Genomic DNA, 25,569 nt, shown 5'->3' on the forward strand with positions numbered 1-25,569 from the left:
ATAATTAAACTATATTGAAAAAACATACTTTAGGATGATATTGTGACATGTATCAAATAAAATCGAAGCCGGAGATCATATTCACCTATAACGACGGTTTTCCAGGAGGCGATTCCAGATCCGACTTCGCGCATTCGAGAAAAAAAAATAATGGCGGACCTCTCACTCCAAGAGGTTGTATTCAATCCCAGAACGAGATAATCAAGTCATTTCTGCTCTCACTTCCGCTTGACACCCAGGGGAAGGTGTATAACGTGTTTCTACAGTCCTAAGTGACATGCCCTTTTATAGACAAGCTCTTGAAGAGAGACCTCGCTTTTGGAAATCTCACTTCCGGATAGGAAATGGCCTGTAAAAAGAGTTCTGTTTCACTTAGAGAAATAATTCAAACGGTTTTAGAAACTAGAGAGTGTTTTCTATCCAATACTAATAATAATATGCATATTGTACGAGCAAGAATTGAGTACGAGGCCGTTTGAAATGGCCACCTCTTTCCAGGTTACTCAATTCTGCCCCTTCAGCCATAACAGGTTAAATAAATTAATATCAAGAGTACAAGACTGACTGCAAAATATTTTCCATTGACCATGGTGTCCTGTCAGCTGCCACAATACAGCTTTTGTTTCAGATTCCAATGCTACACCCCCTTGTGGTTTAGTTAGTGCGCTGTACCGCGGTTTTGAATTTGTAATATGCTATTGACGTAATTTTGATAAATTACATTAAATAGTTATGTTTTGTAAAACAATTTGAAAAACAACAGACTAGTATGATCTAAGATTTTGTTACTCAATACAATGACAAAATGGAAAAATCAAGACTCCTTTTAACCAACATGCAACATGTCTGCGGGCTTTAGAATGGAGACCTGTCCCTAGCTAGTGTGATCTAAGAAGTACAACTGTTACATTTTGTTGTAAAATATATATATATTTTCATTTTTCCATCACTTCCATTGATTGTTAGCTAGCGGTGATTAAAGTTAGCAGACATTTGTAATGGTTGTATAAAAACTGAACCATGGATTACAGTTTCTCCTGGTCCATAGACCACTGTCAGGAAAAGGAACCATCTAACATCAAGTTGTAAAATAGTGAACTACTCCTTTAAGATGAATGCGCTAACAATAAGTCACTCTGGATAAAAGCATCTGACAAATGACTAAAATATCAATGTAGATGTACATGATTTGATATTCTATTGTTTGTCTGAGTTATGACAACGTACTGGGTTTAAATATATAATTTTAACAAAAAATAATACTAATATAAAAAATGTACTTCTGACAGTATGATTAGTATGATTTGGGCATTGTGCAATTATTAATTACACTTTGGATGGTGTATCAATATACCCAGTCACTACAAAGATACAGGCACCCTTCCTAACTCAGTTTCCGGAGAGGAAGGAAACCGCTCAGGGATTTCACCATGAGGTCAATGGTGATTTTAAAATAGTTACAGGGTTTAATGGCTGTGATAGGAGATAACTGAGGATGGATCAACAACATTGTAGATGATCCAGAATAATAACACAAATGGCAGGGTGAAAAGGAAGCCTGTACATAATACACATATTTTAAAACATACATCTTGTTTGCAATAAGGCACTAGTAATACTATTAAAAAATGTTGTAAAGAAATGAAATCCTTGTCCTGATTACAAAGTGTTTTGGGCAAATCCCACACAACACTGAGCACCACTCTTCATATTTTCAAGCATGGTGGTGGATGTTAGGGGTATGCTTCTCATTTTTTGGGATAAAAAGAAACTGAATAGAGCTAAGCATTGTCCATTGTAGAATGCCCTTCTAGCCGATCAGAAATTTTCACACCATTAAACCCGCTAACATAATAAACTCAGCAAAAAAAAGAAACATCCTCTCACTGTCAACTGCGTTTATTTTCAGAAAACTTAACATTTGTAAGTATTTGTATGAACATAACAAGATTCAACAACTGAGACATAAACTGAACACATGTTCCACAGACATGTGACTAACAGAAAAGGAATAATGTGTCCCTGAACAAAGGGGGGGGTCAAAAACTAATAGTCAGTATGGTTTGTCCACCAGCTGCATTAAGTACTGCAGTGCATCTCCTCCTCACGGACTGCACCATATTTGTCAGTTCTTGCAGTGAGATGTTACCCCACTCTTCCACCAAGGCACTTGCAAGTTCCCGGACATTTCTGAAAGGAATGACCCTAGCCCTCACCCTCTGATCCAACAGGTCGCAGACGTGCTCAATGGGATTGAGAACCGGGCTCTTCACTGGCCATGGCAGAACACTGACATTCCTGGCTTGCAGGAAATCACGCACAAAACGAGTAGTATGGCTGGTGGCATTGTCATGCAGGAGGGTCATGTCAGGATGAGCCTGCAGAAAGGGTACCTGATAGAATAATTTATATGTTTTAAGATAATGACTAAAGTGTTCCACCATGAAACTGTATAACTGTGTGAAATGTATTAGAATTATAAGACTATAATCCAATTGTAACGGTGTTCCTCCTCCTCTTCATACGAAGAGGAGGAGTAGTGATTCGACCAAGGCGCAGCGTTGTGATATGACATGATATTTATTTAAAGAAAACACGAACTTCACTTGAAACTAACAAAACAACAAACGATGTAGACAGACCTGGACGCAAGAACTTACATGTAACACGAAGAATGCAGAACAGGGAAATGACTACATAAAAACCGAACGAACAAAATGAACAAACAAACCGAAACAGTCCCGTATGGTGCAACATAGACAGACACTGACACAGGAGACAACCACCCACAAACAAACACTGTGAAACTACCTACCTTAATATGATTCTCAATCAGAGGAGATGAAAACCACCTGCCTCTAATTGAGAACCATATTAGGTACCCATTAACCAACATAGAAACAGAAAACATAGACTGCCCACCCAAACTCACGTCCTGACCAACTAACACATACAAAACTAACAGAAAACAGGTCAGGAATGTGACATAACCCCCCCCCTTAAGGTGCGAACTCCGGGCGCACCAGCACAAAGTCTAGGGGAGGGTCTGGGTGGGCATCTGACCACGGTGGTGGCTCAGGCTCTGGGCGAGGTCCCCACCCCACCATAGTCAATCCCAGCTTACTTCTCCCCCTTAGAATGACCACCCTCTTATTACCCCCACCTAATTTAAGGGGCAACACCAAGATAAAGGACAGCTCCGGGACAAGGTAGCTCAGGACAGAGGGATAGCTCAGGATAGAGAGGTAGCTCAGGATAGAGAGGTAGCTCAGGATAGAGAGGTAGCTCAGGATAGAGAGGTAGCTCAGGATAGAGGGGCAACTCCGGACTGAAGGGCAACTCCGGACTGAAGGGCAACTCCGGACTGAAGGGCAACTCCGGACTGAGAGGCAGTTCTGGATGACTGACAACTCCGGACGCTCATGACTGGCGGACGGCTCTGGACGCTCATGGCTGGCTGACGGCTCTGGACGCTCATGGCTGGCTGACGGCTCTGGACGCTCATGGCTGGCTGACGGCTCTGGACGCTCATGGCTGGCTGACGGCTCTGGACGCTCATGGCTGGCTGACGGCTCTGGACGCTCATGGCTGGCTGACGGCTCTGGACGCTCATGGCTGGCAGACGGCTCTGGACGCTCATGGCTGGCTGACGGCTCTGGACGCTCATGGCTGGCTGACGGCTCTGGACGCTCATGGCTGGCTGACGGCTCTGGACGCTCATGGCTGGCTGACGGCTCTGGACGCTCATGGCTGGCTGGCGGCTCTGGCAGATCCTGTCTGGTTGGCGGCTCTGGCAGATCCTGTCTGGTTGGCGGCTCTGGCAGATCCTGTCTGGTTGGCGGCTCTGGCAGATCCTGTCTGGTTGGCGGCTCTGGCAGATCCTGTCTGGTTGGCGGCTCTGGCAGATCCTGTCTGGTTGGCGGCTCTGGCAGATCCTGTCTGGTTGGCGGCTCTGGCAGATCCTGACTGACGAATGGCTCTAGCGGCTCCTGACTGACGAACGGCTCTGACGGCTCGGGACAGACGGGCGGCTCTAATGGCTCGGGACAGACGGATGGCTCAGACGGCACTGGGGAGACGGATGGCTCAGATGGCGCTGGGGAGACGGATGGCTCAGAGGAGACGGATGGCTCAGATGGCGCTGGGGAGACGGATGGCTCAGATGGCGCTGCGGAGACGGATGGCTCAGATGGCGCTGCGGAGACGGATGGCTCAGATGGCGCTGCGGAGACGGATGGCTCAGATGGCGCTGCGGAGACGGATGGCTCTGGCTGATCCTGTCTGGCGGAAGGCTCTAGCGGCTCCTGTCTGGCGGAAGGCTCTAGCGGCTCCTGTCTGGCGGAAGGCTCTGTAGGCTCATGGCAGACGGGCGGCTTTGCAGGCTCATGGCAGACGGGTGGCTTTGAAGGCTCAATACAGACGGGCAGTTCATGCGGCGCTTGGCAGACGGACAGTTCAGGCGCCGTTGGGCAGACGGCAGACTCTGGCCGGCTGAGACGCACTGTAGGCCTGGTACGTGGTGCCGGAACTGGAGGCACCGGACTGGAGACACGCACTTCAAGCCTAGTGCGGGGAGCAGGGACAGGGCACACTGATCTCTCGAAGCGCACTATAGGCCTGGTGCGTGGTACCGGCACTGGTGGCACCGGGCTGAGTGCACGCACATCAGGACGAGTACGGGGAGAAGGAACAGTGCGTACAGGGCTCTGGAGACGCACAGGTGGCTTAGTGCGTGGTGCCGGAACTGGAGGCACTGGGCTGGAGACACGCACCATAGGAAGAGTGCGTGGAGGAGGAACAGGGCTCTGAACACGCACTGGAAGCCTGGTGCGTGGTGTAGGCACTGGTGGTACTGGGCTGGGGCAGGGAGGTAGCGCCGGAAATACCGGACCGTGCAAGCGTACTGGCTCCCTTGAGCATTGAGCCTGCCCAACCTTACCTGGTTGAATGCTCCCCGTCGCCCGCCCAGTGCGGGGAGGTGGAATAACCCGCACCGGGCTATGTAGGCAAACCGGGGACACCATGCGTAAGGCTGGTGCCATGTAAGCCGGCCCGAGGAGACGCACTGGTGGCCAGATATGTAGAGCCGGCTTCATGGCACTTGGCTCAATGCCCAATCTAGCCCTACCAGTGCGGGGAGGTGGAATAACCCGCACCGGACTATGCACACGTACAGGAGACACCGTGCGCTCTACTGCGTAACACGGCGTCTGCCCGTACTCCCGCTCTCCACGGTTAGCCTGGGAAGTGGGCGCAGGTCTCCTACCTGCCCTCGGCCCACTACCTCTTAACCCCCCCCCCCCAAGAAATTTTTGGGTAGTACTCACGGGCTTTTCGGGCTTCCGTGCTAGACGCGTCCCTTCATATCTGCGGTTCCTTTCTCCGGTAGCCTCTGCTCTCCTCAATGCCTCCAGCTGTTCCCATGGGAGGCGATCCCTTCCAGCCAGGATCTCCTCCCATGTGTAGCAACCCTTGCCGTTTAATACGTCCTCCCATGTCCATTCCTGTTTCGTATTCCACTGCTCGAACTTATGCTGCTTGGTTCTGGATTGGTGGGTGGTTCTGTAACGGTGTTCCTCCTCCTCTTCATACGAAGAGGAGGAGTAGTGATTCGACCAAGGCGCAGCGTTGTGATATGACATGATATTTATTTAAAGAAAACACGAACTTCACTTGAAACTAACAAAACAACAAACGATGTAGACAGACCTGGACGCAAGAACTTACATGTAACACGAAGAACGCAGAACAGGGAAATGACTACATAAAAACCGAACGAACAAAATGAACAAACAAACCGAAACAGTCCCGTATGGTGCAACATAGACAGACACTGACACAGGAGACAACCACCCACAAACAAACACTGTGAAACTACCTACCTTAATATGATTCTCAATCAGAGGAGATGAAAACCACCTGCCTCTAATTGAGAACCATATTAGGTACCCATTAACCAACATAGAAACAGAAAACATAGACTGCCCACCCAAACTCACGTCCTGACCAACTAACACATACAAAACTAACAGAAAACAGGTCAGGAACGTGACACCAATAATGTGTGTGTAAGACAAGTTAAGACTAAAACATTGTGTTACTATTTAGCAATAAGAGAAATGTATAGTTGAGACATCAAAGGACAACTGAACTGTCTACAGACGACCTTGTGATAACTCTGAAAGCAATAACAGGAAAGAGGCCTCCCCAACCTAGGTAGGGGAGTAACTGTTAGAAATGGCTAGGATTGCAGAAGATAATGAGATGTGTTAGTCTGTATTTTTCCACTATACTATCTGAGCAGGGAGTAGCCTATGACAGGAACTTGTATGTGTGTGTATAAAGGATGAGCTCTGAATAAAGAACTAACCTATTGCAGAATCTGAGACTTTGTCTAGTTAGTTCTTCATTAACCCGAGATTTACAATCTTGGGGGAATTGGTCAAAGCTATAAAATAGTTCAGTTAGAACACTGTTATAAAAATTCTCGTGACAGTACCACATGAGGGAGGAGGATGTCTTCCCTGTAACGCACAGCGTTGAGATTGCCTGCAATGACAACAAGTTCAGTCCAATGATGCTGTGACACACCGCCCCAGACCATGACGGACCCTCCACCTCCAAATCGATCCTGCTTCAAAGTACAGGCCTCGGTGTAACGCTCATTGCTTCGATGATAAACGTGAATCCGACCATCACCCCTGGAGAGACAAAACCGTGACACGTCAGTGAAGAGCACTTTTTGCCAGTCCTGTCTGGTCCAGCGACGGTAGGTTTGTGCCCATAGGCAACGTTGTTGCCAGTGATGTCTGGTGAGGACCTGCCTTCCAACAGGCCTACAAGCCCTCAGTCCAGCCTCTCTCAGCCTATTGCAGACAGTCTGAGCAATGATGGAGGGATTGTGCATTCCTGGTGTAACTCAGGCAGTTGTTGTTGCCATCCTGTACCTGTCCCGCAGGTGTGATGTTAGGCGTCGACAACTAGGGGCGCAGCTCTGTTGCGACCTGCAGTGTGTGTGACGTTTGGTGTGGCGTTATCTTATGTTTTTAATGTTATGTTTTTAATTTGTATACTTAGTGGCGTTATTTTATGTTTTTAATTTGTACACTTAGTTTACAAACATTCTGCCAACCATGGATTTCCAGTGGTGGGGTGTTGGACTCATCTTGTTGATCGTGTACATACCCGCTACGAACGGACTAAATAATTAAAACGCTGCTGGCAGCGGAATCCAATACAGCAGGGAGTTTTTACTACAATGCAACTCAAATACGAACGCGATGGATATCCCAATGGCCCATCTAATACCTGATTGTCTGCGAGTGGATTACAAACCCAAATGCAAACGTGGAAAACGCGGGGGAATCAGACAACGACTTAAAAAAATTAAGAACAAACTTCCCTTACCCACCACCTTGCTGATTAATGCCCAGTCACTGAGGGGGAAAGCGGATGAGTTGTCAGCGAATCTGCGCTTCCAACACGAATACCGGGAGGCCTATTTGCTGGCATTTACTGAGACTTGGCTGGATGACAGAGTCCCGGACAGAGAAGTGGAGCCGGCCGGCTTCACCCTGGTCAGAGCGGACAGCGATCTGACAGTCACAGGTAAACTTCACGGCGGGGGCGTCTGCCTGCTTGTCAGGGACCAGTGGTGTAAATCGATCCTGGTAAGAGAGCGACTCTGTACCCCCGACATTGAACTGCTTTCTGTGTCACTGCGACCTTACTATCTGCCCCGTGAGTTCCCCCAATTGTTTGTTACCGTTGTGTACATTCAACCAAAAGCTAATATAACAAAGGCATCAGAGATTATTTATAATCTGTCACAGAAACTGGAATCCATCTCCCCCGACGCACCCAAATTTATTTTAGGGGATTTTAACAACTGTATCTTGCGCAAAGTTTTGCGCACATACCATCAGTATGTGAAATGTCACACTAGGAAAAATAGGACTCTTGATTTGTGCTATGGGACAATACCAAAGGCGTTCTCTGCCACCACCAGACCTCCTCTGGGGACATCAGACCACAATGTGGTCTACCTCAGGCCAACTTACTGTCGCCTCCTGGAGAGGGAGAAACCCACAGTTAAAACTGTCCAGATCTGGAATGACAACAGTATCACTTGTCTCCAGGGGTGTTTTGACTGTACAATGTGGGAGGTATTTGAGGACAGCAGCTCTGATCTGGATGAACTCACAGAGGTTATTTCAGACTATGTAAACTTCTGTGTTGAGTTAGTTGTGCCTACTAAGACCTGTAAAATCTTCCCTAACAACAAGCCTTGGGTATCAAAACATCTAAAATCACTACTTGATAGGAAGAAGGCAGTTTATGCTGGGGGTGATAGACAGGCTTTAAGAGATGTACAACGTGAGATAAAAAGACTGATACTGGTGGACAAGGAGGCATACAAGCAAAGGGTGGAGAGGACGCTCTCCTCAGGAAACGCAAGGGTGGCCTGGCAAGGGATTAAATCCATGGCTAGCGCCCCCCATATAGGCAGGGGAAAAACCAGTGCTGACCTTGGGGGATATGAGGGCCAGAACATGGCTAATGAACTGAATGTTTTCTTCTCAAGATTTGAATCAGACAACTTCGTGTCGGAGGTAAAACAATTGGAAGCATCATTACAAATGTTTGAGAGAGTTGTTGTTCAACAGTCTGATGTTCTAAAGTTGTTCAGGGGATGTAACACATACAAAAGTCCAGGCCCAGACAAAATAAGTGGGCATGTGTTAAAGCACTGTGCTGAACAACTGGCTGGTGTTTTTACAGACATTTTCCAATCCTCACTCAACCAGAAACACGTTCCAGTATTGTGGAAAAAATCAATAATTATACCAATTCCTAAAGTATCGAATCCCTCTGTGCTGAATGACTATCACCCTGTCGCTTTGACATCCTTAGTTATGAAATGCCTTGAGAAAATTGTGAAAAGTCATATTCTCAGTGTCACCCAGAAGCTCCTCGACCCATTTCAGTTTGCCTATCAGACCAGCAGAGGAGTTGATGATGCCATTCTTACCCTCCTTAACATGGTCTATAGACATCTAGAAGGTACCAAATCCCATGTCAGGGTTCTGTTTGTTGACTTTTCTTCTGCCTTCAACACAATCCAGCCCTACATTCTGGCACAGAGACTCATTCGGGACTTTTCCTTAGATGGGGGGCTGGTTTTGTGGCTGTTGGACTTCCTGAGCCAATGCTCACAGCGAGTCAAAATAGGTCCCCATGTGTCGGATATACGCAATACCAATACAGGCTCTCCTCAGGGATGTGTTTTGTCCCCACTTCTGTACATCTTGTACACTAATAGTTGTACTAGTTGCCATACTGACAGACACCTCGTTAAGTTCGCTGATGACACTGCCTTGATCAGCCTGTTGCATGATGACGAGGAACATCATGGCCCGGTCCTAGATGACTTTGTAGAGTGGTGTGAGGAATCACACTTGGTCCTCAATACTAACAAGACCAAAGAGATGTGCATAGACTTCAGGAAGCGTACAACACCTACCTCTGCAACATCTATCAGAGGCCAGAATATAGAAATTGTAGAGGAATATAAATATCTGGGTGTCTTTTTGGACAGTAAGCTTCAGTGGAGTAAATGTACAGACCAGATCTACAAAAAGAGCCAACAGAGACTGTACTTTCTAAAAAAGTTGGGTTCTTTTAATATAGACTGTACTATATTGACTCTGTTTTACAAATCCTTTATTGAGAGTATTTTAACTTTTTGTATTGTTTGTTGGTTTGGCAATGCCACTGTCAGTCAGAGAAACATGCTGAGAAGGATTATTACCACAGCAAGCAAGGTACTTGGAGTCAAACAGACAGGCCTGGATGAGATTTTTAAGGTCAGGGCCCTCCGTAAGGCTCACAAAATCATTTTAGACCCAAGTCACCCCCTGTACCTGGACTTTGAATTACTCCCCTCTGGGCGCAGGTATAGGGCACCCCTCAGCAGGAAAAATAGAACGAGACAATCATTTGTGCCAGGTGTGATATCCCTCTTAAATAGCTCGGGCAAATGTTCCCATTGACCCCGTAAGGCCAGCAGGCTAGTCTTTTCTTCTTTTTTAAATTTTAAATTTTAAATTTTATTTTATTTATTGGTGCGTGACTGTTATTGAAAGTTGTATTGTCAATCTTGTTTTGTATTTAACGCCACTTTAAATGTGTACATAACACTGCAACAAAATTTCCCCATGGGGACAATAAAGTAAGTCAGTAAGTAAGTCTTAGGCATCTCACATTACTGGCCTGTATAACTCAGTCTTAGGTGTCTCACAGTACGGACATTGCAATTTATTGCCCTGGCCACATCTGCAGTCCTCATGCCTCCTTGCATGCCTAAGGCACGTTCACGCAGATGAGCAGGGACCCTGGGCATCTTTCTTTTGGTGTTTTTCAGAGTCAGTAGAAAAACCTATTTAGTGTCCTAACATGACTACAAAATATCTTATAAGTTCCATGTAATCTTGATCCAAACATTTCAAACAACTTTCCTAATACAACTTTAGGTATTTTTTTACGTAAATAATCAATAAAATTTAAGATGGGATAAATTGTGTTCAATACCAGAGGAAAACAAAGAAAGCGCTTTCCAGGTCGTGCGCATCAAAGGCTGGACCCTCGTTCTGAACTGCCGTACTTCTTCATTTCTCTAAAGAAAAACATCAACCAATTTCTAAAGACTGTTGACATCTAGTGGAAGCTATAGGAACTGCAAGCACATTTCTATTAAAACAGGCTTACCATAGAAACTCAATGGAAAACAGATTGACCTCAAAAATATTTTTCCCTGGATGGATTGTGCTAGGGGTTTTGCCTGCCAAATCAGTTCTGTTATACTCACAGACATTATTCAAACAGTTCTAGAAACTTTAAAGTGTTTCCTATCCATATCTACCAATTATATGCATATCCTGGCTTCTGGGCCTGAGTAGCAGGCAGTTGACTTTGGGCACACTTTTCATCCGGACGTGAAAATAGCGCCCCCAAGCCATAAGAAGATTTATTAACGACTGTTCCACAGGTGCATGTTCATTAATTGTTTATGGTTCATTGAACACGCATGGGAAACAGAGTTTAAACCCTTTACAATAAAGATCTGTGAAGTTAATAGTTTTTTTAACGAATTATCTTTGAAAGACAGGGTCCTGAAAAAGGGACGTTTCTTTTTTTGCTGAGTTTATATGACACTCAGGTTGGCCGTTGACGTGCAGTGTGTTCCCTGGACTAGTTTCTGGGCAGGTGCAGGGATAGGACCACAAGTCTCATGTATTGAATGGAATCGACTGCACTGTGGTAGTGTAGAGAGTTCAGTAAGTTGGGTGGAGACCAAACCAAAGATGGGTAGTGTAGAGGGTGCATCTACAGAAATATAAATTATAGTGGATACAAAATAACCAATTGACAGTCGGCGGAAACCTGGCGGGGTGTGGTTGGAGCCGGACGGGGCAGGGGCGATGGGTTTGTAGCTCATCGTGATGTCACTGTGAACCTCCCCGTACGACGATGCGCCACTTCTGTCTGTCCTGTCGACCCAGTGCTGATACAGCTTTACTGGTGGGCTGGGCCCCTGAGTGCTAGGAAGAGAAAGTCATGGTCTTATGTTTATGTATGACATTCATTAACTATACTGTCAGTCTAGCCTGGTCCACAATACACTGTGTGCTATTGTTGAATGTTTTGTACGGCCAATTGGGTTTGGGATGACAATGATTGAGGAATGTTGTTTAACTCATACAGATTTGGACCAGGCTGTCATGACGTTGTCAGTGGATTACTGACGTTTGCAAACATATGACTTAATGACCCAGACCTTAGGTTATCTAGCTAGCAACCCCAGCTGGTTTCAAACATTTGTCACAACAGTGCCTGTTTCTTCTAGCTACATCAGCTTAGCGGGCAACTTTTCACAGTAAATCAGTACCTCATCTGGTCGGAACCTATCTTTAAATGACTGCACTAACTAACGTTAGCTAGTTGGCTAGGTAGACGAGCTAACGTTAGCTAACTGTAGGTCGCTAACTAGTTACTGAACCAAAGGTCAACGAGATGACATCTTGCATCAGATAAAGTCAAATGAATAGAAACGAAACTGGTTAGCGGGTGACCTAACTTGTGCACAACAAGGTACATAGCTATAACGTTCTAGTTACAGAATGCATTTGCGTTCCATATGTTTAAGTATCTAAGTGGCCATTCAAAATGTAATAGAAAACAAAAATCAAGGGGAATGCTTTCGAAATGTACATTTCTAGGGGAAGATTTTCAGCCCAGTCGAAAAATATTTTCAGCCCTTTCTCCTGCTGAAAGGGGCGTGGCTGTTGATGCAAAGAAGAATTGTATATTCATAAGGTGGTGCGTTGTCATAGGCTGAATGAGGCTGAAAAGGTGATTAGAACTGTCTATTTATCAGCGCCTTCCCTTCTATCTATTTAGAGGGTTCGGCACTGTTGTGTATTTTTTCAAAATTTTGGGGGGTATTCAGAGTTTGAGTGTAAAGAAAAAAATCAGGTATAGGTATTATTTGATTGAGCACACCCCAATTTTCCCCCCTGTGGTTACATGATTTGTGGGCATGTCGATTTGATGGCTTTCCAGGTCGTCTTTTTCACAGTCACACTACACATATTATCAGATCTCACAACACCTGGATAAGTGTTTAACATTTCCGGAATCACATCAATATTATATAGCAATCTTCTGAGATGCGTAGTGTGGACCTGGAAAGTCACCTTTTGTCAACCATTAACCCATGTTGCTGCAAGACACGGGAAAGTGAAAGCACAATGAAAAAATAGGGAGTGGGCAAGAAAAATGACTTTCGCACTTACTAACTATTCGATTTACATTCTCATTTTACGGTAGAATTGAAATGCACGCGATGTATGTTGGAGGGTCATGAATCTATAGGATCATCAGAGGATCCCTAAAGTGAGGATACATCTGATGTTTACGACCGTTGGAAATTGAGGCACCATGCACTTAGGTACAAATGTATTTTCTATGACTTCTCCAGTAAAAGATTAGTTAACATTTAAATGAAAGGTTATCAGTTACCTCTTAATTGAAAAAAATCTGCTTCTATCCTCCTTCTCGCAACTCTTCACTTTCTTTTGTCTATTGCATCTATAAGAAATGTTACATTCATGACTTGCCCCTTGGATTTGTTCCATTTGTTGTTTTCCTTACATAGTAATAGGACATTTTGTTAGATTTATTCTCAATGTATTATTTCTAGTAATGTTTTTTGCCTCTCACTATTAGGCATATATTCTATATTCTTCCATTAAACCCAGTTAAACTACTGTGCGTGTACTTTTCTAAAATGGCTGCTAGTGTGGCTATTTAATCAATATACTGTAGCAGTAGTAAAAAGATAAAACCAATGTCGGAAAGTCCGAAGTTCAGCCTCACAGGCTGTTCATTCACCTTCACCTGGTTACCAATTAACCTGATTTGACTATGAGTGTACAAAACATTAGGAACATCTGCTCTTTTCATGACAGACTGACCAAGTGAATCCAGGTGAAAGTTATGATATTTTATTGATGTCACTTGTTAAATCCACTTCAATCAGTTTAGATGAAGTGGAGGAGATGGGTTAAAGAAGGATTTTTACACCTTTAGACAATTGAGACATGAATTGTGTATGTGTGCCATTCAGAGGGTGAATGGGCAAGGCAAAATATTTAGCTGCCTTTGAACGGGGTATGGTAGTAGGTGCCAGGCGCACCGGTTTCAGTGTGTCAAGAACTGCAACGCTGCTGGGTTTTTCACACTCAATAGTTTCCTGTATGTATGAAGAATGGTCCACCACCCAAAAGACATATAGCCAACTTGACACAACTGTGGGAAGCATTGGAGTCAACATGGGCATAATCATTATGACAATTTTTGTAACTTTATTGGTTAAGTTTTTTGATACTTTGTATGTCAAGTTTATTTTATATAGCCCTTCGTACATCAGCTAATATCTCGAAGTGCTGTACAGAAACCCAGCCTAAAACCCCAAACAGCAAGCAATGCAGGTGTAGAAGCACGGTGTAGAAACATTGTACCTACAGGTGTAGAAACATTGTACCTACAATGTTTCTCTCTCTCAGGCTACCGAACACCTAAATCTTGATAATGTCATACTGATGTTCCTTTATCTTTTATGCAGGGTTGTGTCTGAGGGTGCTGATACTGGCTGCTCTCACAGTTCCCATCAGAGCAGCTCAACCTGGTGAGAATGTTTACACTGTTACTTACATAAGTAACTGAAAGGAAACGGTTTTATGGACACAGAAATTAATTTCAATGGAGATCCAGGTCAGGACTATGCTTAATCTGTGTCCAGGATACTGGCCCTAGCACAAATCAGTCACCATCTCTTTCTCTCTCCCTCTTTCTCCCCTGTCTCTCCAGCCCAGGAGACATTCACCTTAACTGTCCCTGATGGTCCAACCTCCACCCTGTCTGGCTCCTCTGTCTCTCTACTCTGTCAAGTTTCACCTCTCTTCAATGTTGAGCCATTGGAGGTGCGCTGGTATCGTTCCAGTAACTTTCACAGTCTTGCCTTGTTGTACAAATATCACAAGATCCAGGAGGCCCCTGTGGACCCGCAGTACAGTGGCAGGGTGTCTCTAACTGGGGGGATGGAGAGGGGGAACGTGTCCTTGACACTGGAGAGGGTCACACTGGAAGACAAGGGGGAGTATGTGTGCCAAGTCACCAGTAAACAGTGGTATGAAAAGGCCAGTGTCTTCCTCACAGTGAATGGTAAGGGTTATCTCTCACAGTGAAACTGTGTATTGTGGTGTCACCCCTGAAGCACTTGATCCTAGATTAGCACTCCTACTATGAGACACTTTATGAATACAGGCCCTGGAGTCTTTGGTACCACAGAGTAAAAAAAAATGGCAGTTATATTTGCCACCTCTCAGTTTACAATGGGTGGGTTTAATTTGTGGAATGTTCCAACAGGAATCTGTTCCAAAAACTTTGTAAATAACAAGGATGCCAACAAACGCATACAAAGTAGCATGATCAATTCACCTAGCTAACTATCTGCCGAATAGGCTTCAACTCACCACATAGCTAATTCTTAATGTTTGTCAATAGGCTACCAGAGTGAGGACAGACATTTTTCAGAATAAACGTGGTGAGTGAAAAAAGTAACAAAATTGCCCACTCCCTACCCGATATCTTATTCTGCAGTTATACAACTTTGTATGCGTTGTTTGTTGGCAACCTTGTTATTTACGAAGTGTTTGGAACAGATTACTTTTGGAACGTTCCACAAATTATACCCACCCGTTTACAATTGCATTGGGGGTACAGCCACTACAAAACTTCGAACTAAATATTTGAAAGTTGATTTGAGTTGTTTGGCCATTTAGAAAATGTCATGGATGCCCCTATCACTCCTATTGAATGTTAACTAGCGGTGGCTAAAGTTAGGTGAAGTTTGTCGTGATCGTTTAAAAAGAAAACCAAACAATGGAATACCGTTTCTACTGGCCCATAGACTACTTTCAGAGTGAGGAACCATCTAACATTAAATTGTAAAATACATAAACTCAGCAAAAAAAGAAACGTCCCTTTTTCAGGACCATGTCTTTCAAAGATAATTCATAAAAATGCAAATAACTTCACAGATCTTCAAGGGTTTTTAAACACTGTTTCCCATGCGTGTGCAATGAACCATAAACAATTAATGAACATGCTCCTGTGGAACGGCGTTAAGACACTAACAGCTTACAGACGGTAGGCATTTAAGGTCACAGTTATGAAAACTTAGGACACTAAAGAGGCCTTTCTACTGACTCTGAAAAACACTAAAAGAAAGATACCCAGGGTCCCTGCTCATCTGCGTGAACGTGCCTTAGGCATGCTGCAAGGAGGCATGAGGACTGCAGATGAGGCCAGGGCAATAAATTGCAATGTCTGTACTGTGAGAAGTCTAAGACAGGGAAGACATCCTCCTCCCTCATGTGGTACCCTTCCTGCAGGCTCATCCTGACATGACCCCCCCAGAATGACAATGCCACCAGAAATACTGCTCGTTCTGTGCGTGATTTCCTGCAAGACAGGAATGTCAGTGTTCTGCCATGGCCAGTGAAGAGCCCGGATCTCAATCCCATTGAGCACTTCTGGGACCTGTTGGATCGGAGGGTGAGGGCTAGGGCCATTCCCCCCAGAAATGTGCGGGGACTTGCAGGTGCCTTGGTGGAAGAGTGGGGTAACATCTCACTGCAAGAACTGGCAAATCTGGTGCCGTCCATGAGGAGATGCACTGCAATACTTAATGCAGCTGGTGGCCACACAAAATACTGACTGTTACTTTTGATTTTGACCCCCCCTTTGTTCAGGGACACATTTTTCCATTTCTGTTAGTCACATGTCTGTGGAACTTGTTCAGTTTATGTGTAAGTTGTTGAATCTTGTTATGTTCATACAAATATTTACACATGTTAAGTTTGCTGAAAATAAACACAGTTGACAGTAAGAGGACGTTTCTTTTTTTGCTGAGTTTATCTTGCATTCTTCCAAATGATTCTGTCATTCAATCTGTGTCCTAATAGTTGTGGCTTGTACCCCCTTATCTGTCCATTAGTAACAGGTAGCGAACCAGTTCTCTCTGTTGCTGAAGCAAGAGGAGGAGGAGGTCAGGTGAACGTTACCTGTTCATCAGCGGGCTGGTCACCACAACCTAAACTCATCTGGACAAACAAAGAGGGGACAGAGATCAGAAATGGACAAGAAGTACTCAACACTTCTGGTAATTACATTTTGGTACTTCCTCACACTGTCTCTGCTCTGCTGACACAAATGTTCTAGTACTTGTGGTTTGGGGTAAAATATGATCTGGGTTGTGGTGTACTTTCAGTTACACTACTTTGTGTAAGTTGATGTGTTCGGATTTCTAAACTTAGAATTGTAATAATCATGCTAGAGAAATAAGTGGTGCCGTAGTCTAGGGTCTACACCAGAAGTTAATGGTTATCTGTAGGAGGAATGTATTTTTAAAATTTTACTAGGCAAGTCAGTTAAGAACAAATTCTTATTTACAATGACAGCTGTTTTCAGGGGTAGAACGACAGATTTTTACCCTGTCAGTTCGGGGATTTGATCTAGCAACCTTTCAGTTACTGGCCCAACGCTCTAACCACTAGGCTACCTGCTGCCCTAAAATGGTGGATGTTGTTAAGGTTGGAATGGACTGAGTGCAGGGAAGACAATCACATGTTGGCAGGCACTGATAAGGGTCGAGAGCTGTGGATTAGTGAGGAAGGGGGTCGAGGTCAGGTCACATTAAGGGAGAAGGAACAGTTTATTGCCCGTATCCCTTAACTTCATGCCTAGCAATAGAAATGTAATGTTTAGAGAGAAGGAGGAGACTCCACCCAAATTGGGGTTTGGGGTTCCACCACTGGTGGAAATATGTTTTTGTCCAGCTGTTCGATCCTTTGGGGTGAATAAACTTGGATGGAGCTTTTATAGAGTCCGTCAATTTCTTACTCTGATATTTAGAACCTAACAAAGTCAATGTGAACATTTTGATTTCCCCTCCCCATCTTTCTGTATCAGATCCCCAGGGCTTGGTGAGTGTCAGTAGTTGGCTGCTGTATGCTCCCTCATACTCCGACTGGCTCGCCTGTACAGTCTCTCTGTCTGAGGAGGTGAAGAGAGAGAGCAGAATTCTGCCACTTATATACACAGCTCCTACAGCTGTACCTGGTGAGTTAGTCTCCTACACAAACATCCTACCCACGATCAGATCCCTCTCTCCCCATCCCACAGACACTAGTTTAGAGGAGGATGAACATGTTGAAGTGGTGTCTACAGTTTATTTTGGTAATTAATTTCACTGTGATGATGTTCTGATGATGTTCTGTCTTGAGAGCTTTAGAGGCATTTGATCCATGTTGAGTCTCTGTGTGCAGGAGTCTACAAAGAAGCCTACATTTTGATTCTGGTCCTGTTGGTCCTGTCTCCTGTCATCATCTGTGCTCTGTGCTCTGTCATCCTGTGGAAACGAAGAGGTATCTGGAATTCAGTCATATTAGTATTTGTGATTTAATTATAAGAGCAAGATATAACAGTAATAATGACCCTGTAGAGAAATGTGTCAGAAATGATTTTGTCCATTAAATATTGAAATAATAATATATTTTTTAATCTTTTAGGGTCCATGTGGTCTTCATCCCGAAAGTCCAGAAACAGTTCAGGTAGTGTATTTCATCTGATAAATAAACTAAGAATGAAATATGAGTTATGACATAACATAAACAACGATTTATTTTATTTTGACAATTGTCTCTATATTTCAGATCAAACTGAGCTTGGACAGAGGCCGACAGGTAATTGTTTCATTTTGATCTCTGGGTGAAGGCTATCATAAGATACAGGCAACTAACTTATTTTTGAGAAAACCTTTCCATTGACACGAAGCATGATATGCACATATCTCAATAGAATTTGACTCTACTTGTTCCAAAATTTACCTTTTTACAATAACTTTTACCTTCTCCATTCAACAGAGCAAAATAAAACTATTGCAGGTTGTTCACTATCATGATAATATAATTTTATAACGTTGATAATCATTTAGTAGCCTAGTTTTGTATGAATTAAATATTTACGATAATAGATTGCAGGATAATGACCTAAATGTGCTCTGCTAGGGGCAGAAAGCAAAGAACAGATACCAGCTACTGAAGAGATCGCAGCTGGTATAGAAATTAATCTGGAAGGTATTCAGTAATAGGGGGAAAATATTTCTTTACTCTCTAAAATGTGTTATGCCAAAAGTGCAGAAACAGTATCTCATCTGATCTGTATGATAAATAAACTAAGTGTGAGATGAGTTATGACAACATAAACCATGATGGATTTCATGTTCACATGATTGTGTCTCTATATTTCAAATCAAACTGAGCTAGGACAGGGGCCGGCAGGTAACTGTTTCATTCTGATCTCTGGGTGAAATGCTAAAACATGCTAATACATGATACTAACTTATTTATGAGGAAACATTCCATTGACACCAAGCATAATATGCACATATCTCAATAGCGTTTGACTCTCCCTGTTCTACAATTCACCTTTTTACAATAACTTTCACCTTTTCCATTCAACAGAGACAAAAAACCTAATAGAAGGTAATGTTCACTCATGATATACTGTATATGATATTATATAACTTTGATAATGTAGTAAGCTGATGAATATCAATATTACTTAAATGTGATCCGTTAGGGGCAGAAAACACAGTGAAGACTCTTACCAGACAGAGAGCAGCTGGAAAAGGAGGTAATCTGAAAGGTAAAGTAATAGGATAAAAAATATATTACCCTTTTAATTGTATAATTTAATGATAATTTGACATAATCAAAATAGGATTTGACTGTCCCAGTTCCACATTCACCTTTTTACAATAACTTTCACTTGTTCCATTCAGCAGAGACCAACAACTCCATTGAAGGTAATGTTCACTATCATGATATAGAGTATTTGATGTATTATTATAACTTTGATAATAATGTAGTAGCCTAGTTTTGTATCAATAAAATATGTATGATAATGAATTGCAATTTAATGACCAAAATGTGCTCTGTTAGGGGCAGAAACCACAGTGAAGACTCCTACAGAATACATTGCATTTGGTAAAGAAGTTAATCTGAAAAGTAAAGTTATACTGGGGGAAAAAATGCATTACCCTCTAAATTGTATAATTTACAGTTTTTGCATTGTTCATAAAACTAAGTCTGCTGACATGTTGGAGAGCATTAAACCATTTATAATTCATACAATTTTTGGAACAATTGAAATACAGGACACTCACAATTCACTTTTTTAATGCAGATTGGCACCAGGTGAAAGGATTCAAAGGTTAAAAAAATCACAGTAGGACAGGAAAATTGTATGTTCATCAGAGTATTACAATATACAGGTAACAACCTAAATGAAGGAAACCCACAAAGTGTCTTAATAGGGCATTGGGCCACCACGAGCTGCCAGGACAGCTTCAAAACTCATTGGCATAGATTCTACAAGTGTCTGGAGCTCTCTTGTTGATGGTGGTGGAAAACGCTGTCTCAGGCGCCGCTCCAGAATCACTCATAAGTGTTCAATTGAGTTGAGATCTGGTGACTGAGATGGCCATGGCATATGGTTTACATTGTTTTCATGATCATCAAACCGTTGTGACCACTCGTGCCCTATGGGGGAAGTGTCATTTTGTAAGAGACCTCTCCCATCAGGATAGAAATGGTTCATCATAGGTTGAAGGTGATCACTCAGAATGGATGTGTAGTTATTGGCATTTACCTGGCCCTCTAAGGGGTTGAGTGGACCTTAACCATGCCAGGAAAAAGCACCCCACACCCTAACAGAAACACCAGAAACCTCATTTACTCAAGTGTTTCCTTTATTTTGGTAGTTACCTGCAGGTCCACATTATCTGAAATCCTTACCAATCCATCCCATCATATTGTGTGAATGAAAGAAATCTTGTCTTTCTATTTCCCCCAGAGAACATCATTCTGGATGAAAAGACTGCGCACCCTGCTATTAGAGTCAATCAAGAAAAGCAGCGGGCTCATTACATTAAAGAAAAAGATACAGAAAAACGCTTTAGAATGCATCTCCATGTATTTTCTCAAGAGAGTTTCAGTTCAGGACGACACTATTGGGAAGTGAAGGTAAAGGACGGAACAACAGAAAAACTGTCATGGTATGTTGGTGTGGCCAGAGAAAATGTTGAGAGAAGACCTATTGTTCCTTTAACTCCACAGAATGGATTTTGGATTCTATCTTTTGATAAAGAAAAAGGTTTCCATGTCAATACTGACCCTCAATCACCAATAACTGTGGCAGAGCTCACTATTGTGGGAGTGTTTCTAGACTGTGACAGACACACTCTGTCTTTTTATAATGTTGATACAGAGTCACTTCTTTACACTTTTACTGATGTGAAGACATTCAACTACTTTCCTGTGTTCAGCCCGGGACAACGTGACATATTCACAATAAGAAATAATTTGATTTGCATACCAAAACCATTTTCACACCACTGAGCCAAGTCGAGCTGTACTGAGCTGGTCTGGTTAAGCATCCACTGTAGTTGCTGTAGCCGTGCCGGAAAGGACAATGTGAAAATAGAATATTAGAGCCAGCACAGTATAGGTTGGGTCAGCACGATAGTGTCAAAAGGGTCTGAGATGCAGCTGAAATTCATGTCAAATGAATCATACATTATATACATTTTGTGTTATTCAGTGATTGTAAATGTGTGTATCTTTTTACCAAATTGTTTTCAGACGCCACAAGAAATAGAGAACACTAGTAATGGCGTCTTTTTGTAGGAAATAACTCCGCCATGGTTCGTTGAACAAACCCTACTGGAAAATGAATGGATTTTTGGTAGGGTATTTGGATAAACTTTGAAACTGAGGTCTGTGGTAAACACAGGCTTAAGAGCTAATTTTCATCAGCTAACGTCACTTCGATTTTTTTAAAGCATTTATGCAATCAGAAAAAACACAAAGGCTTAATTCCTAACGTTCAGACGTTATTTTCTGCGTTTATCCCAAAACCGTATTCTTTCCCCCTAAGAATAGCTGAACGAACCAAAACTTACACATACAAATGTTTTAGGGCTACAAGCTGGCGAGTTTTATAAAATCAACCAAAAATCTTTGACTTTTTTTCTACCTGTAGCTAGATTATGAATGTAAACTGTGAAGCTACTGTAGTACAAGTTAGCAATATCCTTTGCATTCTTCAGTTCTGTTAATGTTGTCCCAATTAATAAATGACTGTAATCTGTTGATAAAGTTTCACTGTTGTGCTGTTGAATGTACTGAACAAGAATATAAATGCAACAATTTAAAAGATTTTACTTAGTTACAGTTCATATCAGGAAATAAGTCAATTGAAATACATTCATTAAGCCCTAATCTATGGATTTCACATGACTGGAATACAGATATGCATCTGTTAGTCAAATACCTTAAAAAGGGTAGGGGCGTGGATCAGAAAACCTGTCAGTATCTAGTGTGACCACCATTTGCCTCATGCAGCGCGAAACATCTCCTTCGCATAGAGTTGATCCGGCTGTTGATTGTGGCCTGTGGAATGTTGTCCCACTCCTTTTCAATTGCACAATGGCAGTGCGAAGTTGCTGGATATTGGCGGGAACTGGAACACGCTGTCGCCGATCCAGAGCATCCCAAACAGGCTCAATGGGTGACATGCCTGGTGAGTATGTAGGCCATGGAAGAACTGGGACAAGATCCTGAGGCGCATTGTCGTGCCATTCATCCACCGCCATCACCTTGTTTCAGCATGATAATGCACGTTGCAAGGATCTGTACACAATTCTTGGAAGCTGAAAATGGCCCAGTTCTTCCATATCGCTTATAAAGCGTCTGCTAAATGGCATAGATATTATAAAACATTTTAAGGAAGGCGCAACCTCTTTCCCTCGTCGGTGCATAGCCAATTTAGAACCTGAATTCAACTTTCCTCAAAATACTATGCTGCAGGATGACACATGCTCTAAAGTGCCTTTTAAGAGCCGTAAAAAAAAAAAAAACATATACACTACTGTTCAAAAGTTTGGGGTCGCTTAGAAATGTCCTTGTTTTTGAAAGAAAAGCTATTTTTTGGTCCATTTAAATAACATCAAATTGATCAGAAATACAGTGTAGATATTGTTAATGTTGTAAATTACTATTGTAGCTGGAAACAGATGATTTTTAATGGAATATCTACATAGGCATAGAGGCCCATTATTAGCAACCATCACTCCTGTGTTCCAATAGCATGTTGTGTTAGCTAATCCAAGTTTATAATTTTAAAAGGCTAATTGATCATTAGAAAACCCTTTTGCAATTATGTTAGCACAGCTGAAGACTGTTGTCCTGATTAAAGAAGCAATACAACTGGCCATCTTTAGACTAGTTTAGTATCTGGAGCATCAGCATTTGTGGGTTCGATGATTACAGGCTCAAAATTGCCAGAAACAAAGCACTTTGTTCTGAAACTCGTCAGTCTATTCTTAATTTCTGAGAAATGAAGGCTATTCCATGCGAGAAATTGCCAATAAACTGAAGATCTCGAACAACGCTGTGTACTCCTCCCTTCACAGAACAGGGCAAACTGGCTCTAACCAGAATAGAAAGAGAGTGGGAGGCCCCGGGGCACAACTAAACATACTCCGTTCATCTTTCCCTCGAAAGATGAAAAACATCCGCACAGCATGATGCTGCAACCTCAATGCTTCACCGTTGGGATGGTGCAAGGTTTCCTCCAGACTTTACACTTGTCATTCAGGCCTAATAGTGGGTATCATCAGACCAGAGAATCTATTTCTCATGGTCTGAAAGTCTTTTGGCAAACTCCAAGCAGGCTGTTATGTGCCTTTTACTGAGGTGTGGCTTCCGTCTGGCCACTCTACCATAAAGGCCTGATTGGTGGAGTGCTGCAGAGATGGTTGTCCTTCTGGAAGGTTCTCCCATCTCCACAGAGGAACCCTGGAGCTCTGTCAGAGGGACCATCGGGATCTCGGTCACCTCCCTCACCAAAGCCTTATCCCCCGATTGCTCAGTTTGGCTGGCTGGCCAGCTCCAGGAAGAGTCTTGGTGGTTCCAAACTTCTTCCATTTAAGAATGATGGAGGCCACTGTGTTCTTGGGGACCCTTCCCCAGAACTGTGCCTTGAAACAATGCTGTCTAGGAGCTCTATGGACAATTCCTTCGACCTCATGGCTTGGTTTTTGCTCAGACATGCACTGTCAACTGTGGAACCTCATATAGACAGTAGTGTGCCTGTAACGGCAGATTTCCTCCTCTTCGTCTGAAGAGGAGGTGTAGCAAGGATCGGACCAAGATGCAGCGTAGTTAGTGTTCATCATGTTTAATAACGACAAAACCGTGAACACTACAAAATACAAAATAACAAATGTGGCAAAACCGAAACAGTCCTATCTGGTGCATAGAACACAAAGACAGAAGACAACCACCCACAAACCCCAACACAAAACAGGCTACCTAAATATGGTTCCCAATCAGAGACAATGACTAACACCTGCCTCTGATTGAGAACCATATCAGGCCAAACATAGAAACGGGAAAACTAGACACACAACATAGAATGCCCACTCAGCTCACGTCCTGACCAACACTAAAACAAAGAAAACACAAAAGAACTATGGTCAGAACGTGACAGTGCCTTTTCAAGTCATGTCCAATCAATTGAATTTATGACAGGTGGAGTCCAATCAAGTTGTCGAAACATCTCAAGGATGATCAATGGAAACATGATGCACCTGAGCTCAATTTCGAGTCTCATAGCAAAAAAAACGGAAAACTTATGTAAATAAGTTATCCGTTTTGTATTTTAATACATTTGCCAAAATTTCTAAAAAACAGTTTTCGCTTAGTCATTATGGGGTATTGTGTGAAGATTGAGGGGGAAAAAGTATGTAATCCATTTTTAGAATAAGTCTATAACGTAACTAAATGTGGAAAAGGGAAGGGATCTGAATATTTCCCGAATGGACTGAATATCATTAATTTATATGTAAAAAGTTGATGTAGCAGCCAAGGATTCTATCTTTAACTCAATGAGTAATGTATCATGCATTGAACATATAGATATATCAAAATGGTTGATTTATAGTTTATTATTAATAAATAATATGTCAATAGTCACATGTTTAACTCATGCAGAATGTGGTATGCAAACTGCCAAGGAAACTACTACACAGAAGAAATGTGTCCCAAAAGGTACATTTATATTGACATACCTTTTCATTATTTAATGTTTTTTTTATCTGCTTTTTAGATCTTATTCACCCCGCAAGCACAGTCATTCAGGGTTAATAACATTTATTGAAGAACACCCATAAGAAGAAAAGGTGGTACAACCCAATATCTATTTTCTGTTGATAAGATTAGTGGCTAAATATTTCTCTGATTTCACTTGTTCATTTGCTGCATGGGGCGAAGTGAACAGACTCAAAGGTAGGACACATGAACAAATCACATAATATCATTACATGGCTGTACCTTCAAGTTACATCCATATCAGCAAACCATGTGAGTGAACGAATTCACCAAATCTTCTCTTTTTTTAGTGGACATCACTCTGGACAAAACGTCTGCTCACCCTAACCTAGACGTGTGTAGCAGGTAGAAAGGTTTTTTTTGGGACTCAAAAGTAACTGATGTTCCCACAGCTCCTAATGTCTTTAGTGAGGACAGATTCAGCTCCGGACAGTTATACTGGGAAGTGAAGGTGAGGGAGGATTCCATTTTTAGCAAAGAGAAACATTCATGATATGTTGGGGTAGCCACAGACATACCCACTCTGACCCCTGAGAATGGTTTCTGGGTATTTATGTATGAAAAAGGAAAAGGTTATTATGTCCCTGATGACCCTAAAATACCAGAATTGGGAAATGAAAGCCCTTTAATATTTCTAAGCCTACAAGAATCTGGAAAAGCAATTCTTACAACACTTGGAGTGTTCTTAGATTGTGACAGGCAGATGCTT

The 25,569-nt window shown here is 42.7% G+C and overlaps 2 protein-coding genes across 17 annotated transcripts in view; both read left to right on the forward strand.

Moving 5' to 3' along the window:
- The window catches only part of LOC120052812, a 292,808-nt gene that overhangs the window by 191,220 nt on the left and 76,019 nt on the right, over positions 1 to 25,569 (forward strand). The window lies entirely within an intron of this gene.
- On the forward strand, positions 12,777 to 21,839 carry LOC120052816 (butyrophilin-like protein 8). 2 transcript variants are annotated; one of them, XM_038999979.1, is made up of 13 exons: positions 12,780 to 13,009; positions 14,186 to 14,248; positions 14,431 to 14,784; positions 16,622 to 16,786; positions 17,596 to 17,745; positions 17,952 to 18,050; positions 18,195 to 18,236; positions 18,339 to 18,368; positions 19,149 to 19,169; positions 19,267 to 19,332; positions 19,469 to 19,492; positions 19,629 to 19,673; positions 20,542 to 21,839. In XM_038999979.1, exons 1-13 carry the CDS (start codon positions 13,000 to 13,002, stop codon positions 21,084 to 21,086), a joined length of 1,614 nt encoding a protein of 537 aa, XP_038855907.1. In that variant the 5' UTR covers positions 12,780 to 12,999; the 3' UTR covers positions 21,087 to 21,839. The 2 variants fall into 2 exon arrangements, with proteins under 2 accessions (XP_038855908.1, XP_038855907.1); XM_038999980.1 differs by lacking the exon at positions 14,431 to 14,784 and having other exon boundaries at positions 12,777 to 13,009.

This window comes from Salvelinus namaycush, chromosome 8, assembly GCF_016432855.1.
Source record: "Salvelinus namaycush isolate Seneca chromosome 8, SaNama_1.0, whole genome shotgun sequence".
NCBI lineage: Eukaryota > Metazoa > Chordata > Actinopteri > Salmoniformes > Salmonidae > Salvelinus > Salvelinus namaycush.